General features: G+C 43.6%; 1 protein-coding gene and 1 non-coding gene across 2 annotated transcripts in view; both read right to left on the bottom strand.

Annotated features, from left to right (window-relative positions):
- Positions 1–25331, bottom strand: part of ENTPD5 (ectonucleoside triphosphate diphosphohydrolase 5 (inactive)) — a 43964-nt gene that overhangs the window by 5301 nt on the left and 13332 nt on the right. The window contains 11 exon segments of the mRNA XM_066277734.1: positions 338–394; positions 2316–2456; positions 4198–4299; positions 5443–5504; positions 6114–6193; positions 6498–6586; positions 6866–6901; positions 7154–7229; positions 10398–10541; positions 12799–12878; positions 13511–13796. Of these exon segments, the coding sequence (XP_066133831.1) occupies positions 338–394; positions 2316–2456; positions 4198–4299; positions 5443–5504; positions 6114–6193; positions 6498–6586; positions 6866–6901; positions 7154–7229; positions 10398–10541; positions 12799–12878; positions 13511–13796 (1153 nt within the window).
- LOC136336730 (small nucleolar RNA U13) lies at positions 953–1053 on the bottom strand. The gene has a single exon (XR_010731554.1). It is a non-coding gene; the product is annotated as a small nucleolar RNA U13 (small nucleolar RNA).

Below are 25331 nucleotides of genomic sequence, written 5' to 3'. Positions count from 1 at the left end.
GATCATTTCTTTATATTTTCAAGAGGCTCTCTCCAGGAAGCCTCTGTGGCTATTTCCCATATGTTTTGGTGCTTGCTGTTTCATTAACATTGAATTAAAAAAAAAAAAACAGAAAAGAACTCAGAAATGTAGAAAAAACAGGTTTTCACCATTTTCCTAAAGCCCATTTTATTCTCATATTTCTCTATGCCACTTAATACTTTTAGCTCCTGGCAAAGATAGGAAACCAGCCTTCTGAGAGGCTTTCTGCTGGCTGGCACTTTAGGTCAATTTAAGGTCACTGGGCTTAGCAGGCACAGCCTCAGATTCGCCTTCAACGGCTGCCACTGCCACTTACCTTCCTTTGCTTTTCTTTCAAAATCTTCAACTTTTATAATACCCCCCTTTTCATAATCTGAAACGAAATACAAGAGTAGCTGATGTCAAAAAGTGCCAAGGAAACGGAAGGAAGTCCATCCTAGTGACCTCTGTGACAAAGAAATAGGAGGGTGGGCCAGTAGGGGAGGGTAGAGGAGGATGAGTGGTGATGGAAGGGGATCTGGGGTGGTGAACACAAGTATACAGATGACGTGTTACCGAACTGTGCGCTGTGACCAATGTCACCCTGAGACATTTCAAACATTAGAGAATGGAATAAACCCGACATGCATACAATGTAATCTATGTAGTCTATTTATTTATTTATAACCTATTTTGTGTAATACTTATTTAACCACAACTTAAATATTCGACCCATTTAAGAAAATAAAATTGATGCATCTCTGAGGCCATGACAGATCACGTGCATATACTAGCACAGCTAAACAAAAGCATTACTATTGCAATAAAAAAAGTTATGAAGGGCAAGAAACTCTGGGGTGATAGATATGGTTTTAAATGTTGAATTTGGCAATGGTTTCATGGGTATATACATATGTCAAAACTTAGCAAACTGTACACTGAATTTTTTTCACATTAGACGGGTAATGTGCTGATGTTGTAACAAGGTTTGAGAAAGGCAGGTCTCAAGAGCGTGAACACTCAATCATCACACTAATGGAACTACAAAGGGATCTGTACACTTTAAATATGTACATTTCTATGCTAAATGAAAATAAGTCAGAGAAGGACAAATACCATCTGGTTTCACTTCAGTGTGGAATCTAAAAAACAAAACAAACAGACTCCCAGATATAAGGAATAAAATGCTGCTGCCAGAGAGAGGAGGTGGCGACAGGAGGATGGGCAAAAGCTTTAGGAACAGGAAGAAGAGACAGATTTCCAGTCATAAAATAAACAGGTCTGGGGACGTAAAATACAACGTAGGGAATATAGTCAACAATATTTTAAGAACTTTGTGTAGTAACAGATGGTTACTAGCTAGACTCGCTGTGGATATTGCTTTAGAATGTGTACAGGCCCTGGCCGGTTGGCTCAGCGGTAGAGCATCGGCCTGGCGTGCAGGGGACCTGGGTTCGATTCCTGGCCAGGGCACATAGGAGAAGCGCCCATTTGTTTCTCCACACCCCCTCCCTCCTTCCTCTCTGTCTCTCTCTTCCCCTCCCGCAGCCAAGGCTCCATTGGAGCAAAGATGGCCTGGGCGCTGGGGATGGCTCCTGGCCCTCTGCTCCTTGGCACTACAGTGGCTCTGGTCGCGGCAGAGCGATGCCCCGGAGGGGCAAAGCATTGCCCCCTGGTGGGCAGAGCGTCGCCCCTGGTGAGCGTGCCGGGTGGATCCCAGTCGGGCGCATGCGGGAGTCTGTCTGACTGTCTCTCCCCGTTTCCAGCTTCAGAAAAATACAAAAAATAAAAATAAAAAATAGAATGTGTACAAATGCTAAGTCACTATTTTGTATACCTGAAACTAATGTTGTATGACAAATATATTTTAGTAAAAACTAAAGTATGTGCATTTTATTTTATGTCGATTATGCGTCAATAAAAAGGAAAAAGGGAAAAAAAGGACTTTATGGCCCTGGCTGGATTCGATCCCTGGTCAGGGCACGTAAAAGAAGCAATAAATCAAGTAATGAATGCATGAGTAACTGGAACAACACATCGATGTTTCTCTCCACCCCTGTCTTCCGCTCTCTCTCTAAAATCAATTTTTAAAGTCTTAAATTTTTTTCATGTAAATTTTTAAGGTCATTTTCTAGCTCCAAGAGATTCTCAATCATATGCACCCTTCCATTTGAGTAACTAGTGTCACTCAACAACCAGCACCAAAGAAAAGCAGGGTGATCACCTCCGACGAAGCATTTCCAACACCCCCTTTCCCTCTCCCAGCAGAGCCCTGTCCAGTGTCCTACCTGCATTGACCCCGGGAGTGAACTTACCAATCATGTATGTATCAACAGCTCGATCATAATAGTAAGAGAAAGCATAGAAGGAGCTTCTTTGGATCTCATATGGCTGGTGAAGTTTTCCTCGGACCACCCTCAGCACTTCAGCGTAGCAGGGCTCAAAGCCCACCTCCCCTGCCAGGGCAAAGACGCACAAGGACACGATGAGAAAAACAATGGGGGAAAGGACCCTGAGGCAAGCTCCCGAGCCAATGACAAGCTGCAGGAGGATGAAGGAAAGCTGAGGCTGAGGCTCAGGATAAAGGGCTTTCAAAAGATGAGCAGGCCCTGGCCGGTTGGCTCAGTGGTAGAGCGTCGGCCTGGCGTGCGGGGGACCCGGGTTCAATTCCCGGCCAGGGCACACAGGAGAAGCGCCCATCTGCTTCTCCACCCCTCCCCTCTCCTTCCTCTCTGTCTCTCTCTTCCCCTCCCACAGCCAAGGTTCAATTGGAGCAAAGATGGCCCGGGCGCTGGGGATGGCTCCTTGGGCTCTGCCCCAGGCGCTAGAGTGGCTCTGGTCGCAACAGAGCTACGCCCCGGAGGGGCAGAGCATCGCCCCCTGGTGGGCAGAGCTTCGCCCCTGGTGGGCGTGCTGGGTGGATCCCGGTCGGGCGCACGCGGGAGTCTGACTGTCTCTCCCCATTTCCAGCTTCAGAAAAATACAAAAAAAAAAGAAGATGAGCAAACTTCCATAGCCTCACACTTTGGAGGAAAGGGACCTGCTTCTCTGCAGCGGCTCCTCTCCGTGTGTTCACAGGACAGCCGCAGTTGACCTGGAGCGGCTGCCTAGCATTATGCTTCATGGACTTATGAAAAGCAGCTAGAAGGCTTGCCTTGATTTTAATGTCTGTTCTTTTTATAATACTTAAAGTAAATTATTCTTCCTATCATCTCAATTTTAAGTTTTACTATAATTTAAAAAGCTAATCTTTAAACCTGAAAGTTCACCCTGCTGAAGGCAGTGACCCCTACTGCATTAGATCCAGGGTACGAATTAATCCCCAACACTTGGCCAGGGAAAGAGGAGGATAAAGAGTGACAGCTGTCAGCAGTAGAGCATCAGCTCGGTGTGTGGAAGTCCTAGGTTTGATTCCCGGCCAGGGCACACAGGAAAAGCACCCATCTGCTTCTCTACCCCTCCCCCTCTCCTTCCTCTCTGTCTCTCTCTTCCCCTCCCGCAGCCAAGGCTCCACTGGAGCAAAGTTGGCCCAGGTGCTGAGGATAACTCCATGGCCTCTGCCTCAGGCGCTAGAATGGCTCCAGCCGCAATGGAGCAATGCCCCAGATGGGCAGAGCATTGCCCCATGGTGGGCATGCGGGTGGGTCCCCATCAGGCATATGCGGGAGTCTGTCTGACTGCCTCCCGCTTCTAACTTCAGGAAAAAAAAAGTGACAGCTGACTTGCTCACTGACACTTCATGTTATTTCTTGGAGGCACACCAAGATCTATTTGTAATAAGTCCCTGCAATATGACAAGTTTCTCTTGAGCTCTGGAAAAAGTTTCCCATGGAACTTTTCCAGACTTCAAGTGTAAAAATAATTTCAACCATGCCTAACTGGTAGTGGCACAGTAGCTAGAGCATCAGCTTGGGACACTGAAGTCCCAGGTTTGAAACTCCAAGGTCATCAGCTTGAATGTGGGGTCACAGGCTTGAGTGTGGGATCATTGACTTGAGCCCAGAGGTCACTGATTTGAAGTCCAAGCTCACTGGTTTGGCTGGAGCCCCCCGGTCAAGGCACATATGAGAAGCAATCAATGAACAACTAAGGTGCCGCAACTACGAGTTGATGCTTCTCACCTCTCTCCCTTCCTGTCTCTAAATAAATAAGTAAATAAATAAAAATCATCTCAACCAGTGAAAAAACATCACTTGCCTTCTTGGTTGCCACCATACTGGTATTTCATACCCCCAAAAATCCACTCTGCTTCTAACCATCTTGGTAGACAGGCACTTCGAAAAGTATGTCCCTCAGTCCCTGGGGGAAAAAAAACAAAACAGACTACAAAGTAAGAGGCAAGGAGGTGAGAGAAGGAGGCGAGCAAGAAGCCCATAAGGTTGAAAGGAATCAACAAAGTGGTTGGGCCCTAAAATCATATTAAATCAGACCCATGACTACATCCAAAGACAGGAATTCTTAACAGGGCCCATAGATAGGCTTTGTGGGGTTGAGTAAGCCCCTCAAACTACAAGCAAATTTTATACATAATGCACATTTGTTGGAGGGGTACATGGCTTTCATCACATCCAAAAGAAATCCAAAATCTACAATGGAATAAGTTCCCTCCTTTCTAAAAATAGGGGGAAAATACTGTTCTACTTTTCTCATTGGTTGTTGTAAACTCTGAAATACTATACATTCATCATCATAATAACAGCTTATGGTGAGGTAGGCACCATACAAAGTGCATTAAATGCCAAAGCTTCTTAAGGTGTGGAAAGGGTCACAGAAGGGTTAGCTAACTTGCCCCAAATCACAACACTAAAACTGAACGCAGTTCTGCTGGACCTCAAAAACTGAGCTCTTGCTCTGGCTGGAAAGCTTGGTTGGTTAGACTCAGCATTGTCCCAAAGTGCAGGGGTTGCTGGTTTGATCCCTGGTCGGGGCACATACAGGAACAGCTTGATATTCCTGTCTCTCTCTCTCTCTCCCTCCTCTCTCACTAAAATCAATAAATAAAAATTAAAACAAAAAAACAACTGAGCTTTCAGCCTTTCTACCGCCTGTGAAGAGATGGATGGAGTTGCTCAGCTGTTTTACTTTGCAAATAGACTTTTGCAAAGCCAAGTGCATCTCCCACAAAAAGCCAAGTGCTTGAACAAGCTCCAGCCAAATTCACTTTTGCGCCTCGAGTTTCTGCAGCTACTTCAGCCTCCTAGCCACACAGGCTCTTCCCCATATATACAGACCTCATTCTAGAAATGGCTAATAATGTATACCAAAACATCTGAACTCATAAAGGAGAAAAAGAACTTGCTATTATGTCCATTGTACAACATGTACTTCCTGATTCAGCAGAACCCTTTCCTCCATAGACTCCCTGCCAAGGAAGGGAAAAGGCAAGCTGAGTACTGCTGTCACTCTCACCACGCCCCCACCAGCACAGGTACCCAGACAAACCTTCCGTTTCCAGGGCTCCCAGAGTTGCTAGTCTTGCAGCTTTCAATCCAAATCCCAAGTAACTGTAAAATACAGGATTGACTAATTTCACACTGGTCCTAAAGTTCTCCAGCATAAAGCCACCTCTTTTAAAAGTAACATGGTTTCTCTGTCTCCCTCTAGACAGGGACGAAAACCTTGTTCTCTGTGACTTACTCATCTGGTGTAGAGACTAAGCGGTAATTTCTGCAGTTTTGATTAAGGCCACATAGTAAGAACTTTCCATAGCTATGATTTAAAGGCCAGATGTAGTGCCACTTCCTGGGCCCCACCTGGGAAACATCATCTTAGCTTCCAGCCTCACTATGATCAAATTCTAGGCTGGATTTTGAACATCTAAAGGCAAGATCAATTGAGTTGGCATAGAGCTTTGGCTGGACTTCTTCTGAGTGTCCTCTTCCTAGAAAACTTTTGACTCTTTAAGTCATATACTTTGGAGCTCAAGAATGGAGAAATCCTTGGGTCCCTTAGCATTTGGTAAGTTAGCTGGGTTTCAGGTAATAGGCTTTTGGGACTGGTGATTGGCAAAGACTATGTAAGGCTTGTTCAGATGCAGTAATAGATGCGAAGATGCTTTTAAAAGTCAGGAAACTCATACTATATAAAATATTATTCCCCTGCCCCCTCCTCACCTATGTGTATAGAGCTTATAAGTGCTGTTAAACATCTCAAAGGAAGTGAGGTAGCCCCTAGGGGTTTGTTCCAGGGTTTTCTGCAAATCAGAAAAAGTAAAAAGACTGTTCAGGACCTTGGATTATCTAAGAATGTTATCACCACCATCCCTCCCCCTCCCCCAAAGAATCAGACAGAAATAGAGGCAGATTAAACTGCCAGTCTCACATGGCTTGAGGAATCAAAGGGACTCTGAACAGTGGCAAAGTTCACCCGGTTATAAATGGACTCAACTCAGCCTATTTGTGGTGGAGCTGATGTCTAAAAATAGGGCAAAACTTTCTTTACATAATGATATGCCTGCCAAATGAGTTGCTAACCAAACCTTTACGTTAATGACTCACCTGAAACTGGGGTAGGAACGTGATTTGGGTGGAGGCCCCCCCCAGGTCGAGGGTCCCCACAGTCTCCTGGCTGTGGCCATGCAGCTGACCTGTGAAAGAGAGCCAGTTTGAACAACTCTGCCTCCCATACAGCCCAGTACTCCTCCGGCTGCAATTCCATAAACGCTCCACTGCTCCTTGCCCCGAGGACCTGAGGCGAATGTTAAGGGCAGCTGAGGCCTTGAAGGCAGGTTATAAACACTAATTTCCTGTCTTTCCTTTCTTCTTTTTTACAAAAGGAAAGAATACAGGATAAAAGAAAGGTAATTTTGCTCTCTGACCATGTGTGAAACCCAGTCAAGAGTTTAAGATAAATTTGAGAGTATTACCTGTCAGAAAATTCACAGTAATCCAAGCTAATATGCCTAAAAGAGAGAGACAAGGATTACATCCCAGAGCATTTCTCCTCTCCCCTGGCTCCATCACTTTCTCTTCTCTGCACAATTCACGTCAGAAGCACGCACTCGCTTCTCCCCACTCCTCCATTCCTCCGTGCTTACTCACTTCTCCTCAGTTCTCTTTTCTTCAGCACCCCATCCCTGCTCCCATTTCCTTCCATCAGATCTGTTATTAACCCTGGGCCCTTCCCCTGGAACATATATCAAACACCTCTCCACCTTCATCGGATCCGTCCATGATGCTAACACTGTCATCTGGTACCAAGAAAGGTGACTTCTTGAAGATCTCTTTTACCTAGAGAAAATGGAAAATACTCTGAATTCCCTAAGGCAATAAAACAGATTTCCATATTTTGGCTGTATCCTAAAAGGCTTAGAAAACTACTTTTTTCATTTTTCCTAAATAAACTTTTAGCAGAATTCATTCCTTTTCCCTAAAACAATTAGAGAAGGCACCATGCAAGCTATTGCTGATTTCTTGTAAAAACAAAAGATGGGGATTCCCGTCTTTGAAATCAATCACAACCAAACCATATGCATGTATAGGTGAACTGGACCCCGGAAAGGGCATACATTTGATCCTGCCAGCTCCAATCAGGATCCTGTAATTTTTTTAAAAAAATACCTGATTGCCTGACCTGTGGTGGTGCAATGGGATAAAGCGTCAACCTGGAACCCTGAGGTTGCCGGTTCGAAGCCCTGGGCTTGCCTGGTCAAGGCACATATAGGAGTTGATGCTTCCTGCTCCTTCTCTCTCTCTCTCTCTCTCTCTCTTTCCTCTCTAAAAATGGAATAAGTAAAGTCTTAAAAAAATAAATAAAATAAAATAAAAAAAGACCAAAAGAAATAAAAAAAAAACCCTGATTAATTCTATCTGGATAGATACTGGAAGGTAGGAGAACCCCTTCGCACTCCATTTTTTCTTTCTTTTTTTTTTTTTAAGGAAAGTTTATTTTATTTTATTTTTTTATAAAGATTTTATTTATTCATTATAGAGAGGGGAGAGAGAGAGAGAGAGAGAGAGAGAGAGAGAGAGAGAGAAGGGGGGAGGAGCTGGAAGCATCAACTCCCGCATGTGCCTTGACCAGGCAAGCCCAGGGTTTTGAACCGGTAACCTCAGCGTTTACAGGTTGACACTTTATCCACTGCGCCACCACAGGTCAGGTTCACTCCATTTTTTAGATGAGCAGATAAACTCTGAGCCTGGGTGGCTCCTGAGGCTGTAGGAAAGTTTCTGCTGCTGTCTTATCAAATGCTCCAGTCTTTGTCCTTCCTGGTAAAGAAGCTCATGTCCCTGGGCTGAGGTACTCTTCTGTCAGTCCTGTCAAATCCTGGCACATGCCTGGGGCCTCAAGAGTCTAGAGATCCCAGATCTAGATTTACTTATCCCATTTTAGAAGATGAGAATAAAGATCTTGCACAAATGCTCTTGACTCTCCATAAATACCGTATTTCTCCATGTATAAGACAAATCTTAATTTGGGGGCCTGGAATTTGAAAGAAATGTACTACATGAAGTTATTGAACTCAAGTTTTATTCATCATAAATTCATACAACTCCTCATCCACATGAAAAAGCAGGAAATGCAAATAAAATAATCTACAACCACTGTATAAGATGCACCCAGTTTTTACCCCCAATTATTTGAAAAAAGGTGTGTCTTATACATGGGGAAACACAGTACATGTCAGTGATATGGGTGTTACATTTTATTTTTATATGATTATCATGTTTGGGGGTGGTTTTCAAATAGGAATAGGACAAATGCTAGTCTGTTGGCTGTTCTCAGTTTCTGACAGGACAAAAAATTTTATGCAGTGACCTCTGCACGCTGTTTTAACCAGGAAAAGCCACTTATATGAGCTATAAACAAGCATTTAAGAAGGTAAGCAAACAGAATTAACATAGTTTCTGCTCTTGCCCTCTCTACTCCAAACCTCTGCCCACAGTTTATTCTCAATACAGCAGCCAGAGTGGTGTTTCAAAAAAAAGACATCAGTTCATGTCTCTCCTTAGCTCAAAACCCTCCAGTGGCTTCTTTCTTAGAGAAAAAGCCAACGTCCTTCCAATTGCTTGTGTGGCCCTACACGGTAAGCCCCGCCCCCTCTTGGGCCTCACTCTCCGCCAGCCAGCTATCCTAGATGCGGTTCCTTAAACATACAGGCACATTCCTGCTTTAGGACTTTGCACCCGTTTCTTAAGCTTTGAATATTCTACTCACAAATGTTTTGCATAGCTTGTTTCTTCATTCCCTTCAGATCTCTGATCAAATGCATCTTATCAGTGAGGTCTGCCTGACCACCCTATTTAAAATAGCACCTTCCCGCACTACCGCCAGCATTCCCTACCTGCCTTACCCTGCTGTATTTTTTTCTCCAGATCTTCTAAAGTACCTGACATACTTTGTATTGACCTGTTTAGTTATTTTGTCTTGGCAACTAGAATGTTAGTTCCATGAAGACAGGGAGACAGTGTCATCTTTGTTCCCTGCTCTATGTCCCCAGTAATTTCACCAGTGTCCAATACACAATAAAGCACGCATATGATGAATAAACGATTGAATGAATGAATGAAGAATTGGGATTCACTCTCATGAAGACATTGCAGGCAGTTTGTCCCGGGCAAGGGACTCAAGGATCTGTGCTGACAATCAAAGGAGAATGGATTTATAAGCCTGAATTAACACACCTGTACTACAGAGTCCTTTTCTGCTGTAATTTTGTTGTTGTTGTTATAATGGGATTCTGCATGTATTCTCTTCACAATATTGAATCTTATTCATCTTATTAATTTACATGTGTTTGCATAATAAAAATGTACAATTATGTTAAAAATATTGAGTTTTTTTAAAACTCTACTTAATTTTGATCTGAATGAGAACAATTATCCTTAAAAATCTTTCACATTTCACAATTCTATGATTTTCTCAACACCTTTATACTGAGAGAAAAAAGTTAGACACACAAAAAAGAGAATATAAACTGTATGATTTCATTTATGTGAAATGTAAGAACAAGCAAAACTAATCTGTAATGACACAGAGCAGATCAGTGGTTGCCTGGTTTCACTGGAGGAGTAAACTGGCTACAAAGGGCACAAGGAAATGTCTGTATTTGTGTATTCACTATACACTGAAAATGAATACGTCTAATTGTATGAAAGTTATTCCTCATGAAAGCTGATTAAAAACAATTTATATGATTCTGCTGTAATAAGTTAGGAGAACTGAGAATACCATTGACAGGAAGTACGTTAAATGCTTTAGGAAAAGCTCTATAAATTCAAGAGTCATATTTTAAAAAGTAAATAACTGGCTACATAAAGAGCCCAAAGTCACTGCAGTGCTTTAGGCATGGTGGAATGCTGAAGGTAACAGTAGCAGCCCACAGGGCTTTAAGCCATAAGGAAAATATTATATAGGGGAAAAGAATTATCCATGATGCAGAAGATTTCAAAGATTACCTCAAAGAGCAGAGCCTGGGCCTTCTGTTCTGGCAGTAAGCGCAGTCCCGCTGTTGCCTTCAAGACCACCGGGGTCCTTTTCCAGTGACTGCGGGGGATCGAGCCTTTGGCCACCTCTAAGAGTCCTTGAACAGTCTCAGCACCCTTCAGAGAGAGAAGAGCCACTCCTCCAGTGAAGAGTCCATACAATGGCACCTGTGTATTCCCTCACCTGCTCTCGGGAGTAATAGGGCTGAGGTAGCAGGAGGCAAATGAATGAGCAGAGACCTAGAGAAGCAGGCTTTTTTAAAGGAGAATCCGTTTCATTTTGGTTAAATAATAATAAAAAGGACTCTTCTATAGTATGGTCATTTTAACTGATTGTTATTTTGTGTCTCATATAAGTTAGCTACAGGCCAGAAATTGAGTACAGTGAAGGAAACCCGGTATTAGGAGCTGGAAAACTCCCTCAATAACACAAGGGCTTCCTGGGGCTTAGCTTCCTCAGCTGTGAAATGGGAGATATGCCTCCTACCCCACAAACTCTGTGTACATTAGAGGAGGCAGACTGTGTGTAGTTTCCACACAAACACTAGCTATAGCTGTTACAATGCCACACTTTTTATGATATCCATAGGGAAAGAATATGTCAGTTTACTTTTAAAATTTTTTATTTATTGAGTTTAGAGAAAGAGGAAGGGAGGGCGGAGAGAGAGGAGAGAGAGGAGGGAGAGAGAGGGGGAGGAAAAAGAGGGAGGGAGAGAGAAAGGGAGAGGGAGGGGAGAGAGAGAAGGAGAGGGAGAGAGGGAGAAGGAGAGAGTGAGGAGGGAGAGAGAAAGAGGAGAGAAAAAGAGGAGGGAGGGAGAGGAGGGAGAGAAGAGGGAAAGAGAGAGAGGGAGGGAGGGAGGGAGGGAGGGAGGGAGGGAGGGAGGGAGGGAGGGAGAGGGAGAGAGAGAGAGAAGGAGGGAGAGAGAAACATTGATTTGTTGTTCTACCCATTCAGGCACTCATTGGTTGACCCCTGTATGTGCCTGACTAGGGATTGAATGCACAACCGTGGAACATCGGGACAACACTCTCATCAACTGAGCTACTCAACCAGGGCTCTCAGGTTCATTTTCTTTTAATAGTTTTCTTTTTTATTTTATCAGGTTCATTTTTTGTATCACTAGCACCTACATGCATTGTACACAGTAGATGCTCAATTTATGATTAACTGAAAACATTTATTTTAAATCTACTGTTTTCCTGAGTAAACACCTATCCTGACAACATACTACCTCTTAATCATTTTAATTAATAGGAAACAACATTCTCTAAATGTCAAGTTTCTGACAGTGTAGTTGCTTTCAAAAGCTCCTAATTTTCTAGCACATTTGCTATTTCAAAACAGTGGATAGAACGTCGACATGAGATGCTGAAGTCCCAGGTTCAAAATCCTGAGGTCACTGGCTTGAGCGTGAGGTTGCTGGCTTGAGTAGGGGATCATAAACATGATCCCATGGTCACTGGCTTGAGCCCAAAGGTCACCGGCTTGAAACCCAAGGTCGCTGGCTTGAGCAAGGGGTCACTGCCTCAGCAGGAGCCCCCCCAGTTCAATGCACATATGAGAAGCAATCAATGAGCAACTAAGGTGCCTCAATAACAAGTTCATGCTTCTCATCTCTCTCTCTTCCTGTCTATCTGTTTCTCTTTCTGCCTTTTTCTCTTTCTCTTAAAACAAGTAATAACAACAACAAAAAAACACAGTGAGCTGAGAAAATACACATCCTCTTAGTTCTTGAAGTTCAAGCCATTTTTAACATCAGGTTTTCCTTTGGTTAACCATTATGTTTGAGACACTGAATACCTGTATGTCTGTTACCGAAGTTCAACATTCTGCCTTATTCTATTTTAATGTGGCCTCTGACACATTGGGTGTTGCATGTTGTGGGTGCTCCAATGTGAAACACAGTCACAACAAAACTCTCCATTCATCCTCTACTACCAAAAATTTTTTTCATCATGTGATCTTGCCTGATTTCTACAGTATAGGCATGGTTCTGTCCTGTATCAAGGCACTCTGAAATCGAGTTCCCTGGGTCTACATTCCCTCAATTGTCATGTTTATACCTCATACCCTATAGAACTTCATGCCCATCTTATGCATCTACATTAATCAATGCAGCCTATGGCTTCAATTCAAAATCTTAAACAATGCAAAGGGAATAATCTCTTACAATATGAGTACTATCCCTGCACAACCCCAATCTAGTCTAGCCTCCCAAAGCCCTAGTGAGCTCAGGGTATACAATACTGTTATCCAGACTATTAGATGACAGAAAATTGATTTCACACATAACCTCAGTATCAGTAGTGAACAGTATGAGATATTTAACAGCAGTGGTGTAGTGAATTATCAAGGCACTGTAACAAAACTCACCTGTTTAGGTTGATCTACAAAAGCGGAAAGTCCTGGCTTCACAGAATCAAAAATTTCCCCTTCCAAAATTGGAAGCTGTCCTATTTTTTCCATGGATTAAAACAGAAGAGAGATGGCTGATTACCAAAAGTTAGACAATTTCTGATAACAGGCTCTGTGTCATATGACCTACTAGATTAACGTGCTATTCCCCCAGCTGTTCCAGGTAATCCCACCTGTGAGGACTGGCTTGCAGGAGTACTGAGTAGGCACACAGAGGGTGATAGGCAATCCTTGCATCCTTCTGTCATTTCTCTGGTGGACACCTAGCTCCTACTCCTTTCCCTAGGCTCTGTCTGTAACTCGAAGACAGAACATTAGAAATTAAGAAAAAATTAATCTTCAGGGTCCTCTCATCCCCTTCTTCAAGGATGGTAGTGATCCTTCTCCCCATACTACTCTCAATATTCTCAATATCCCGGACCCTGGAACATCAACCACCTTTAGGAAAAAGGAAAGACAAATCACAGCTACACTTCTTGAACACATGAGTTTCACACTACACGCAGCCCAGCTCTCTTAATTTCACATTAAATTAAACCATATATACTAAATCAGAGTCCAAAATGTTCTCTGAAGAAAGAGATTCAGTAGCCATAAGATTGTATGACTCACAGCACTCATCCTCAGCACATTTGTTTCTGGGAGATGTTAGAGTGTGAACTGTACTTACCGGGTATTTTCTGCACAAAGGTGTAAACATGAATTCGAGTTCCAGTGCTTCCCGCATCAAACATAATTCCATACAAGGTGTTGGCACTGACATTGAGGGGGCACATGGAAGACAGGAAGACACCCTCAAACCACGTCTGCTGGTCGCTGTGGAAGACAGTGCTGCAAACACAGGATGCCACCAACATGAAAAAGGCTGCCCCCCAGGAAGTGGCCATTCTCTTCCCAAGATGTGACGAGTCTAGGCTTTTGTTGCAGAAGCAGTGCTGCTCAAACACCTGCAGTGGCTTACAGGACAAAAGATACACAAGATTAGAGAAATTGGCCTTTCTGTTTACACCTGCAAAGAGAAGAAACACCCATCACAGAAATCTCACCCCTTTCTCCAAGTTGCTCCTTCTTCTCTATTTCTAATAACCAGTACGACAAGCTAGACCAGGCTCTTAGCACCTTTTCTGAAGGCCATCTGGTTGCAAAAGGAAAATAGGATTTAAAATATATTTTCCCATGCTCTGCTTTTAATTGTAGGGTAGATCACACATACTCAAAGGCTCTCTCTACCACCCTGCTCCTATTATTGAGTTTAATTTTCTTCTTTCCATTTGACAATTTTGTCTTTAAATCATATACTAACCCTCTCTCCTCGCCATTTCCCTCTCCTTCTTCTTTTTGAAGCTTCAATTTCTGAATTAAAGTTATAAAGTTCCAAAAGTTATAAAGTACCAGCACTAGGGTGTTCACAGCCTTCAAAAATCAGATCACTGGACCAACAACATTGCCAATGGCTTGAACATACAAACTTATTTTAAGGAAATAATCAATCTAATTTAAAAAACCCTTAAATAAACCATTATGGTTTTAAAAAACATCCTTTACAGGTTTTAGGTCATGTTCCCCATAAGAATTTAAGACAGATGGGCAAATTAAGACAGAGATGTTCAATGACTTTATGACTTGGTGAACGTCATAAAGTAGGTCAGTGGTGAGATGCCCATCAGAAAAGTTTTCACTCCTGCCAACCTTTCTTTTTCCTGATTCCAAAGTGTTTCCTGTATGGCAAGTTACTGCCCAAATATATATATGTAAAATATATATGTATCAAATCAATATAATTTATTGATTGATTTTAAAGAGTGAGGAAGAGAGAGAGAAACAGGAACATCAATGTGTTCCTGTATGTGCCCTGACCAGGGATCAAACTGGCAACCTCTGTGCTCCAGGACAATACTCTAACCAATTGGGCCATCTGGCTAGGACTTGTCTATATTTCTTAATGTGTCCTTAGCAAAGGCATAAAACTTAACACTAGTGCTAAGCATTATTTGTTTTGAATCTCTCTATTACTGTAGGTTAGATACAAATGATGATAAAAACCTAGAATAAAGTGACATGGAAAAATATCTCGTAGAGGCTGTATTTTCTCCTAGTATTAATGAAGAATGCTATATTTATCTTCTAACATTTAAGGCTTCCTTAATTGCCCCATATGTACTTTTTCCCAAAATAATTTTTTTTAATTTTTTTTTAATTTATTCATTTTAGAGAGGAGAGGGAGAGACAGAGAGAGAGAGAGAGAGGAGAGACAGAGAGAGAGAAGGGGGGGAGGAGCTGGAAGCATCAACTCCCATATGTGCCTTGGCCAGGCAAGCCCAGGGTTTCGAACCGGCAACCTCAGCATTTCCAGGTCGACGCTTTATCCACTGCGCCACCACAGGTCAGGCCCAAAATAATCTTTTAAAATCATTTATTTTTTCAATTATAGTTGACATAAAATATTAGTTTCAGCTGTACACCTCAGTGATTAGACCTAATAACTTACTGATTATCCCAATAAATCCTGCACCCATCTGACACCAAACATAGTTATTAGAATATTATTGACCATAGTCGCTATGCTGTGCTTCATATCCCCATGACTGTGCTGTAACCAATTTGTACTTTTTAATCCTTTCACCTTTTTCATCCTTCTTCCCATTTGGCAACCATCAAAGTGTTCTGTGCTTGACCAGGTGGTGGCGCAGTGGACTGAGCGTCAGGATGCGGAGACCCCGAGGTTGCCAGCTTGAGCACAGGTTCATCTAGTTTGAGCAAGGCTCACCAGCTTGGACCCAAGGTCTCTGGCTCGAGCAAGGAGTTACTCGGTCTGCTGAAGGCCCACGGTCAAAGCACATATGAGAAAGCAATCAATGAACAACTAAGGTGTCACAATGAAAAACTAATGATTGATGCTTCTCATCTCTCTCTATTCCCGTCTGTCCCTATCTATCCCTCTCTCTGACTCTCTCTGAAAAAACAAAAAATGTTCTCTGTATCTGTGGTTATATTTCTGTTCTGCTTGATCATTTATTGTTTTTAGATTCAATTGTTGATAGATATATATTTATTGCCATTTTATTATTCATATATATATATATTTCTTCTTCTTCTTCTCAGAGACAACCCTTTAACATTTCATATAATACTGGTTTGGTGGTGATAAACTCCTTGAGCTTCTTCTTGTTGGAGAAGCTTATTTATACGTCCTTCAATTCTAAATGATCGCTTTGCTGGGAAATCTTGGTTGTAGGTCCTCGCTTTTCATCACTTTGAATATTTTTTGCCATTCCCTCTGGCCTGCAAAGTTTCTGTTGACAAATCAGCTGAATCTTATGGAAGCTCCCTTGTAAGTAACTGCTTTTCTCTTGCTGCTTTTAAGATTCTGTCTTTACCCTTTGGCATTTTAGTTATAATGTGTCTTGGTGTGGGCCTGTTTAGGCTCATCTTGTTTGGGACTCTGTACTTTCTGGACTTGTATGTTTATTTCCTTCATCAGGCAAGGGAAGTTTTCTGTTATTGAAAATAGGTTTTCAATTTCTTGTTCTCTTCTCCTTCTGGCACCCTCATGATGCAAATGTTGGTGGTACGTATAAAGTTCCACTATCTTCATTATTTCGGATATTTCATTTTTGCTGTTCTGATTGGGTGTGGGGTTTTTTTTTGTTTAAATTTTATTTTATTTTATTTTTATTTTTTTACAGAGACAGAGAGAGTCAGAGAGGGGAATAGATAGGGACAGACAGGAACGAAGAGAAATGAGAAGCATCAATCATCAGTTTTTCGTTGTGACACCTTAGTTATTCATTGATTGCCTTGTCATATGTGCCTTGACCGTGGGCCTTCAGCAGACTGGTAACCCCTTGCTCAAGCCAGTGACCTTGGGTCCAAGCTGGTGAGCTTTGCTCAAATCAGATGAGCCTGTGCTCAAGCTAGTGACCTCAGGGTCTCGAACCTGGGTCCTCTGCATCCCAGTCCAATGCTCTATCCACTGCGCCACCACCTGGTCAGGCTGATTGGGTGTGTTTTGTTTTTTGTTTTTTGCTTCCTTATATTCCAAATCTGATTTGATCTTCTGCTTCATCTACTCCACTGTTGATGCCCTATCATGTCTTCTTCATTACAGTTAATGTATTTTTTTTTTAATTTTAATTTCTGGAAACAGGGAGAGACAGTCAGACAGACTCCCGCATGCGCCCGACCGGGATCCACCCGGCACGCCCACCAGGGGGCGATGCTCTGCCCCTCCGGGGCGTTGCTCTGCTGCGACCAGAGCCACTCTAGTGCCTGGGGCAGAGGCCAAGGAGCCATCCCCAGCGCCCGGGCCATCTTTGTTCCAATGGAGCCTTGGCTGCAGGAGGGGAAGAGAGAGACAGAGAGGAAGGCGGGGGGTGGAGAAGCAAATGGGCGCTTCTCCTATGTGCCCTGGCCGGGAATCGAACCTGGGTCCCCTGCAAGCCAGGCCGACGCTCTACCGCTGAGCCAACCGGGCCAGGGCCAATGTATTTTTTTTTTTTTTTTTTTGCTTTCTATCTCTGCTTTTATGTTTCCTATCTTTTTTTGATCATATACTAACTCTCCTCTCCATTTCCCTTTCCTTCTTTTTGAAGCTTCAATTTCTGAATTAAAGTTATAAAGTTCCAAAAAATTATAAAATCCCAGCACTGGGACTTAGTTCTCACTAAGTTCATTGAGCATACTTATAACCAGTGTTTTGAACTCTGAATCTAGTATATTGCTTGTCTCCATTGTTTAGTTCTTTTGATGGAGTTTTGTTCTGTTCTCTCTTTTGGGATACGGTTCTGTCTCCTCAATTTGGCAGCCTCCCTGTATTGGTCTCTACATATTAGGTAGAACTGCTACATCTCCTAGGCTTAGTAGAGTGGCCTTATGTAGTAAGTAGTAGGTGTTCTTTAGGGTCCAGTGGTACAGTCTCCCTGGTTGCCCAAGCTGGGTACTCAAGTGTGCATCCTCCATGTGGGCTGTGTACACTCTCCTGTTATAGTGGAGCCTCGATTGTTGTTGGCAAGTCAATAGGATGGATTTACCCCCAGGCTGATCAGCTGCAAGGACTGCCTGTGATCACTGACTACTCTGGAGGATCAGATGTGCAGGGCTCCGTCCCACAGAGCAGGACTTACTTTGGCAGAGCTCTGGTGCTCGCAAAGTTCAACCCTTGAATGTGTCACTGTTGAGATGGTTGGGTGGTGCTCTGACGTTGTCTGAAGCTGTCCACTAGGTGTGCTGGCTCTGGGGCCTCCTGGGGGTACGGGCCAAGGTCAGCTACTGCCTGTGTTCTGCCCAGGGCCACCCAGCATGAGCTACAAAGCAATATGCAGATGGTTGCTACCTGTGTTGGGCTTGGAGATGCCCTAGTGAGGTCAAGTTGCAAACCAAGACCAGTGGCTGCTAGTGCTGGGCCTGGAGTCACTTAGAGGTATGGAATACACTGGGGCCAGATGCTGCTTGTTTGAGCAACATTAGGAAAGTCTTCTGAAGCATTAGCCAAGATAGGCCATTTGTATGGAAAAACCACTAAAAACAGCTTGGGTGAGCCCACGAGGTGGGTATGGTGGGGTCTCAGGGCATCACCAGGGCAGGGGGAATAGCCAGGTTGACGGAGACTCATATGGGGCCTGCCTGCCAGCTCTGTTACGTGTGTGAGAAAAAGAATGGCCTCTGCCAGCAATTTTATCTGGCAGAAAGCTGTTCCCTTAGCTCTTGCTCTAATGCCAGACAATTCAGTTCCCCCCCATATGTCCTGGGTTCCTTTCAAACTGCTGCCCCAGTGCTGGAACTCAGAGGGAGTGAGTCCAAGTAAGTCTGTGTACAGGCTCTTTAATAGGAGCTGCCCGGGACTCCAACAGCCCTCCATCTCACTCAGCTTCAATCTCTGCTGGTTTCTACAGCCAGAAGTTAGGGGACTACTATTCCTAGCAAAGGAACCGTGGGCTGTGGGGCCTGGTGTGGGGCTAGGACCCCTCACTCCTCAGGGGGCCTCTGCAGCCAAGATATCCTCATAATATTTATCTGCCACACATGAGTATAGAACCAGCCTTTTCCACATCATACCCCTTCTATCAGGATGTGTGTGTGTGTGTATGTGTGTGTGACAGAGACAGACAGGAAGGAAGAGAGAGACGAGAAGCATCAATTCTTCATTGCAGCACCTTAGTTGTTCATTGATTGCTTTCTCATATGAGCCTTGACCAGGGGGCTACAGCAGACCGAGTGACCCCTTGCTCAAGCCAGTGACCTTGGGCTCAAGCTGGTGAGCCCTCAAACCAGATGAGCCCACTCTCAAGCCAGCAACGTCAGGGTCTCAAACCTGAGTCCTCTGCGACCCAGTGTGAAGCTCTATCCACTGCACCACTGCCTGGTCAGGCCTTCCTATCAGTCTTGATACGCCTTCTTTAAATCCCTATCTGTATGACTTCCAGCAGGTAGATTTCAGGTGGTTCTGAATGATGACAGCTCTGCACTTTAATTGTAATTCTGATGTGCCAAAGCAGCTTTTTGGGGTTTTCTGACCCGGCTTTCATCTCTGGACTTCACCTTGTGTAAGGCATAGTTACTGGTTAAACAAGATCTAATTCCAAAGTCCCCTTCTCCTGGTTCCCTTATCTCTAACAGAACACTTGGTATATTTGGAGTACTGACTGAGGATTTTCAGGGTTTTTTAAAAATTATTATTACTTAGAAGTTAAATTTAATGGAGTGGCATTGATTAATAAGAATACATCGGTTTCAGATAAACATCTCTATAGAATTTGAACTGTTGATTATGTTGCGTTCATCACCCAAAATCTAATCCTTTTCTGTCACCATATATACGATATTTGTCCTCAGTCATTCTTAAGTTTATTGATCTCCTAGGGATTCTTTTTATCAAAATGTTTTGCTCTCACAGGTAACATACTACATAGAAGAAAAGCAAATAAAAATTAATTGTATTTGGATTTTAAAACTATCCAAAATAGTTATTCTGAGGTAGTACAAAGGCAGAGCTAGAATTACCAGTTTGAACAGTAGTCAAGGCTGAACTTCCATCCTGAAATTAAGAATGAGAGATACTGGGTAGGAAAGGAGAATTTTTAGTCTTTTTTTTTTTTTCTTTTTCTTTCTGAAGCTGGAAACGGGGAGAGGCAGTCAGACAGACTCCCGCATGCGCCCGACCGGGATCCACCCAGAACGCCCACCAGGGGCGACGCTCTGCCCCTCCGGGGCGTCGCTCCGCCGCAACCAGAGCCACTCCAGCGCCTGGGGCAGAGGCCAAGGAGCCATCCCCAGCGCCCGGGCCATCCCTGCTCCAATGGAGCCCCGGCTGCGGGATGGGAAGAGAGAGACAGAGAGGAAGGAGGGTGTGGGAGGTGGAGAAGCAAATGGGCGCCTCTCCCATGTGCCCTGGCCGGGAATCGAACCCGGGTCCCCTGCACGCCAGGCCGACGCTCCACCGCTAAGCCAACCGGCCAGGGCCGAGAATTTTTAGTCTTATACAAAGGAAACTTCATCCCAGGAAATCAACCACTGAAACCAGAGTAGCTGCCTGGCCAGATTCATACTCACATCTTAAAATACTCCCTTTGGCTGATTCTTCTTTAATAGCAAACAGGCTGGTCATGTAGATCAGTCTAAATAGCTGAACATAAAAACCACCTTTAAGATTCTGATCATTAACACACCCTTGCCTTGTCCAGACCTCAAACCGTATTTGACACTTGGTGCCTTTTCTTCCTCAAGAAGTGTATTTAGAGACTGTCCAGTCACCAGGCTCCCTTCATCTCTGTGCTGATCCCACAGCCACTTCTTCAGGTCTCATTCATATTTTCTCTATTAATGTGGTTTCTGAAAAACCTCTGCAGTTTCTATTTCCATTAAACAAACACTTGTTTTCCGTCCAAAAGAGATTTCAAGGGGGAAAAAATGCATGCTCGGTATCTGTTTTCATGAAGTGAAAACTGCAGAGTCATACCAGGTGTTCAGTGTAAAACTACACGGATTTTACAGAAAGCCAAGGATGAACTCATAAAATGCTCCTTTTGCTCTTAACCTCCACCTGCTAACACCACTTCTAAGCTCATTTTTCTTTAAGATTAGCTACTTTAAGAAGGGTACTAGAAAGGCTTACCATTTCAAGTACATGTATATAGAATGGCATCCTGTTGACAAGACACCAGCCTGCACAGCTTGCTCATTCACTGTTAGTCTTTGCTCAACTGTCATTCGATTCTCAGTGAGACCTTCCTTGTCTACTCTGTTGAAAATCTCAACATACCTGGTCCCGACATGTCTTCTACCTTCTTTCCCTTTCCCCATAGCACTTCTCACCTTCTAACGCACTGCATAATTTACTACTTTGGGGCTTTCGTTATACTCTCTGCTCCCCAACAGCCATTCCCTTCCCAATGTGAGCCATACATGGGCAGGAATATTTGCCTGTTTTGTTCACTGATGTGTCCTTGGTGCTGGAACAGAGCTAGCACATAATAGGTGTTGAATAAAGACTCTGAAAGGACAAACAGGGATCTGGTAGCTCAGAGACTGAATCTACCCATTTAACAAGAATAGCTGACTTCTTTCCACAAGGATATTACCTACCCACGGCAGATCAAGATTCCAAACTTCCAAGGAAGAACAGTTTCTCCAATTGTGTCATATACATAAAAGTTTTATATGCTACTCAAAATAATGTACAGTTTACTTAGTATAAGCTGGAGAATATATACATCAGTATATTTAAATCCACTACTTTTGAATTGGTCTTCTCCGTATCTCTTGCTTTCTGTCTCCTATTCATCCCCAACAATGCCCCATCTTCTGTTCTTTTCAGAGTCTCTGGTGCCAGCCAGTGTCTGTAACTATGCCCATCTCCTTTTAAGGTCTTTTCAAGTGTATCTTTGTCTCTATGTAAACACTGCACCTCCCTACTCAGGCTCCCCAGAGTTTTACATTCTGGATTCCCTCCTCCCTTATCACCCAGGACCCGCGCCCCACCTGGGTGCTCACCTGCTCCTGTCTGGCGTTCCCTGTGAATCCTTGCTTTCACCATTGGTTGCCTTTTGCTCTTTGCTATTTCAGCCCTTCTGAGTCAAGCTAGCTTCATGAACCACCTTCACCTTTGTGTTAGTTTGTAACTGTGTGGCATTTGCTAACTCACTCCCTCTTTATCCTTCGCTCCTCCCTTATCCACCTTTTTATTAGGTACACAATAGTCTGGTTCCTTTCCTTTTATGATAGTTAAGTGCCAACTAGTAGATTATTGCTTAAAGGGCAGAAGTTGCTCAGGAACTGAATTCTGTATTGCTTTTACACAGGAGATTAATTACCTACTAATTAATGTTTTACATTACTTAATGTTATATTTACAATTACATATATGTAATTATGTAATAATGTTAATTTCTTACTATTTCCCATTTTTACAACATTAGCATAATAGTAGAGAAGTTAATAGTATTCCTTAATAGCTTCCATCCTTGAAATGAATTTAGAAAGCTGGGCATTGAACTGTCTAATTAGTAAGCATTTAGTGAGTGTCTACTATATAACAGACACTGTGCTAACTTCCAGATACAAAAGGAGCCCATTTATTGGGGAGACGGGAGATTTCAGCTTGCTAGAAGAAATAGAAAAATAAATAGCTATAATGTACTGTGGTAAGTTTTCTAAGAAAAATAGGCACAGGGTGTGACAGAAATGAACACAAGGGGCAAGTAACTCACCTTAGAAGGGGAAGGACAGAGATGGGAAGGAAGTGATAGGTTTCTTAAGGGATGAGAGGCCTAAGCTGAGTCCTTAAGCAGAGATAAAAATTAACCTGATGAAATGACACTGAAAGAATTCTGAGAACTTCAAGTATTAAAAGAGTTCAGTATGTCTGGAATATAAAGGTGTACCAGAAAAAAGAGGTCAGGTGTGAGAAAAGATGGGCCAATGAAACAGATTTCTTTCTTTCTTTTTAAAGTGAGAGGAGGGAAGATAGTGAGACAGACTCCCACATGTGCCCCGACAGGGATCCACCTGGCAGCCCTGTTTAGGGCCGATGCTTGACTTAATTGAGCCACTGGCTGCGAGGCGGGAAGAGAGAAAGAAGGGGAAGCCGGAGAGGGAGAGAAGCAGAAGGTCGCTTCTCTTGTGTGCCCTGACCGGGGATCAAAGCCAGGATGTCCACATGCCAGGCTGACGCTCTATCCACTGAGCAAACCAGCCATGGCCTGAAACAGATTTCAAAATGAGTGGACTTGTTTTTCTTATATGTACAATTCAATAATGACACCTGTTATTTACATCTATTTCCTCCCTAAGCAAACATCAATATTGATTGATTTAAAATGACACAGTATTTCCCAACAGTGGAGAATAATAAAAGGGGAAAGGTGATTAGAAAGGTCCACCCAAGAGTCTAAAAACAGTGAAATGTGAAAGTACCCACTGCCAATTCTTCTGAGCTCCACAGTCAAGCTGGCTTCATCAAAATTAAAAATTAAACACAAATCAAATTTAAAATGTAATTAGAATGAAATTTTTAAACAGTAAACTGGAATGGATTAGTCAAACCACTTAAGAGTTTAAGTTAGACCTGTGGTGGTGCAGTGGATAAAGCGTCGACCTGGAAATGCTGAGGTCGCCGGTTCAAAACCCTGGGCTTGCCTGGTCAAGGCACATATGGGAGTTGATGCTTCCAGCTCCTCCTCCCCTTCTCTCTCTGTCTCTCCTTTCTCTCTCTCCCACTCCTCTCTGAAAAAATGAATAAAAAAAAAAAAAACCAAACCCCCCCCCCCACAAACATACCTTTGCCTGACCAGGTGGTGGCGCAGTGGATAGAGCGTCAAACTGGGATGCAGAGGACCCAGGTTCAAGACCCCGAGGTTGCCAGCTTGAGCGCGGGCTCATCTGGTTTGAGCAAAAGCTCACCAGCTAGCCCTGGCCAGTTGGCTCAGCGGTAGAGCGTCGGCCTGGCGTGCGGGGGACCCGGGTTCAATTCCCGGCCAGGGCACATAGGAGAAGCGCCCATCTGCTTCTCCACCCCTCCCCCTCTCCTTCCTCTCTGTCTCTCTCTTCCCCTCCCGCAGCCGAGGCTCCATTGGAGCAAAGATGGCCCGGGCGCTGGGGATGGCTCCTTGGCCTCTGCCCCAGGCGGTAGAGTGGCTCTGGTCGCGGCAGAGCGACGCCCTGGAGGGGCAGAGCATCGCCCCCTGGTGGGCAGAGCATAGCCCCTGGTGGGCGTGCCGGGTGGATCCCGGTCAGGCGCATGCGGGAGTCTGTCTGACTGTCTCTCCCGGTTTCCAGCTTCAGAAAAATACAAAAAAAAAAAAAAGCTCACCAGCTTGGATCCAAGGTCGCTGGCTCGAGCAAGGGGTTACTCAGTTTGCTGAAGGCCTGTGGTCAAGGCACATATGAGAAAGCAATCAATGAACAACTAAGGTGTTGCAATGCGCAACGAAAAACTAATGATTGATGCTTCTCATTTCTCCATTACTGTCTGTCTGTCCCTGTCTATCTCTCTCTCTGACTCTCTCTCTAAAAAAATTAAAAAAAATAAAAATTAAATTAAATTAAAAAACCCCCAAGAGTTTAAGTTAGCCAAACAAAGCAAAACCAAGATAGGTCTAATAAGATAAGTCTGGGACAAATGGGACCTATATATAATACCAATGGCCAGAGCCCTGAAACATCTTGCTATCTGAAGGGTGTATAAGGTAAAGGTACATGACATCTTTTGTATTTTTCAAGCCAAGTACTAAGCTTGGGACATGTCAGACATCAGTAAATGTGTCTTGAGTGGACTTGGTACATCTGGGTTAAGGGCAGCTGCAGGAGGACAGAGGCAGGGAGCACCCTCTTCCCAGTGTCTCTCTGTGGCTATGTATCATATCCTCTTATTCTCATCACCCTCCAAACCAGCCCAGGGATACAAGTGCTATTCCAGGAAGCCTATGTACTCACATATTAATTCATTCACCCGCCGTTTCAGAACTTATCAGTTACCCAATGCTACTCACAAGTAGAGCACACAAAGATGAATCACCTTAGACCTGTCTTTTAAGAGACTAAATAGAAAAAAATACATGTTGATAAATTATCTCTGTAAAGTTAAAAAGTGACAAGTAGCAGTTACCAGGTTCTGAGACCTGAAAGCAGGGAGAGGGCCCTTCCAGCTGGGACACCAGAGAAGGCTATGAAAAGGGTCCTGAGGAGGGGAATCAGGACAGGAGAGGGCTGCTTCTCAGGGGGTAAAACAATATGAATCAAGGCATGGACAGAAAAAAGGGATGGAGGGCCCTGGGAAATAGGGAACAGATCAGTTTGAATAACTGTAGTAGGAAATAAAATTGGAAAGGCAAATTGAGGTCAGATAGTAGAGTGCCAAATATTCAGCTAAGGAATCTCAACTTCACTCTGCAGGCAATGAGGGCCATTGGAGATTCTGAGCAAGGGAATGTCACAAATATGAATCTAACAGTTACATGTAAGAAGGATTGGGGTGGAGAGCCTTGGTAAGCTCCACT

Source organism: Saccopteryx bilineata, chromosome 4, assembly GCF_036850765.1.
Source record: "Saccopteryx bilineata isolate mSacBil1 chromosome 4, mSacBil1_pri_phased_curated, whole genome shotgun sequence".
Classification (NCBI taxonomy): domain Eukaryota; kingdom Metazoa; phylum Chordata; class Mammalia; order Chiroptera; family Emballonuridae; genus Saccopteryx; species Saccopteryx bilineata.
Note: the sequence above shows the minus strand (reverse complement) of the source record. Positions and strands in the feature narration are given on the sequence as shown.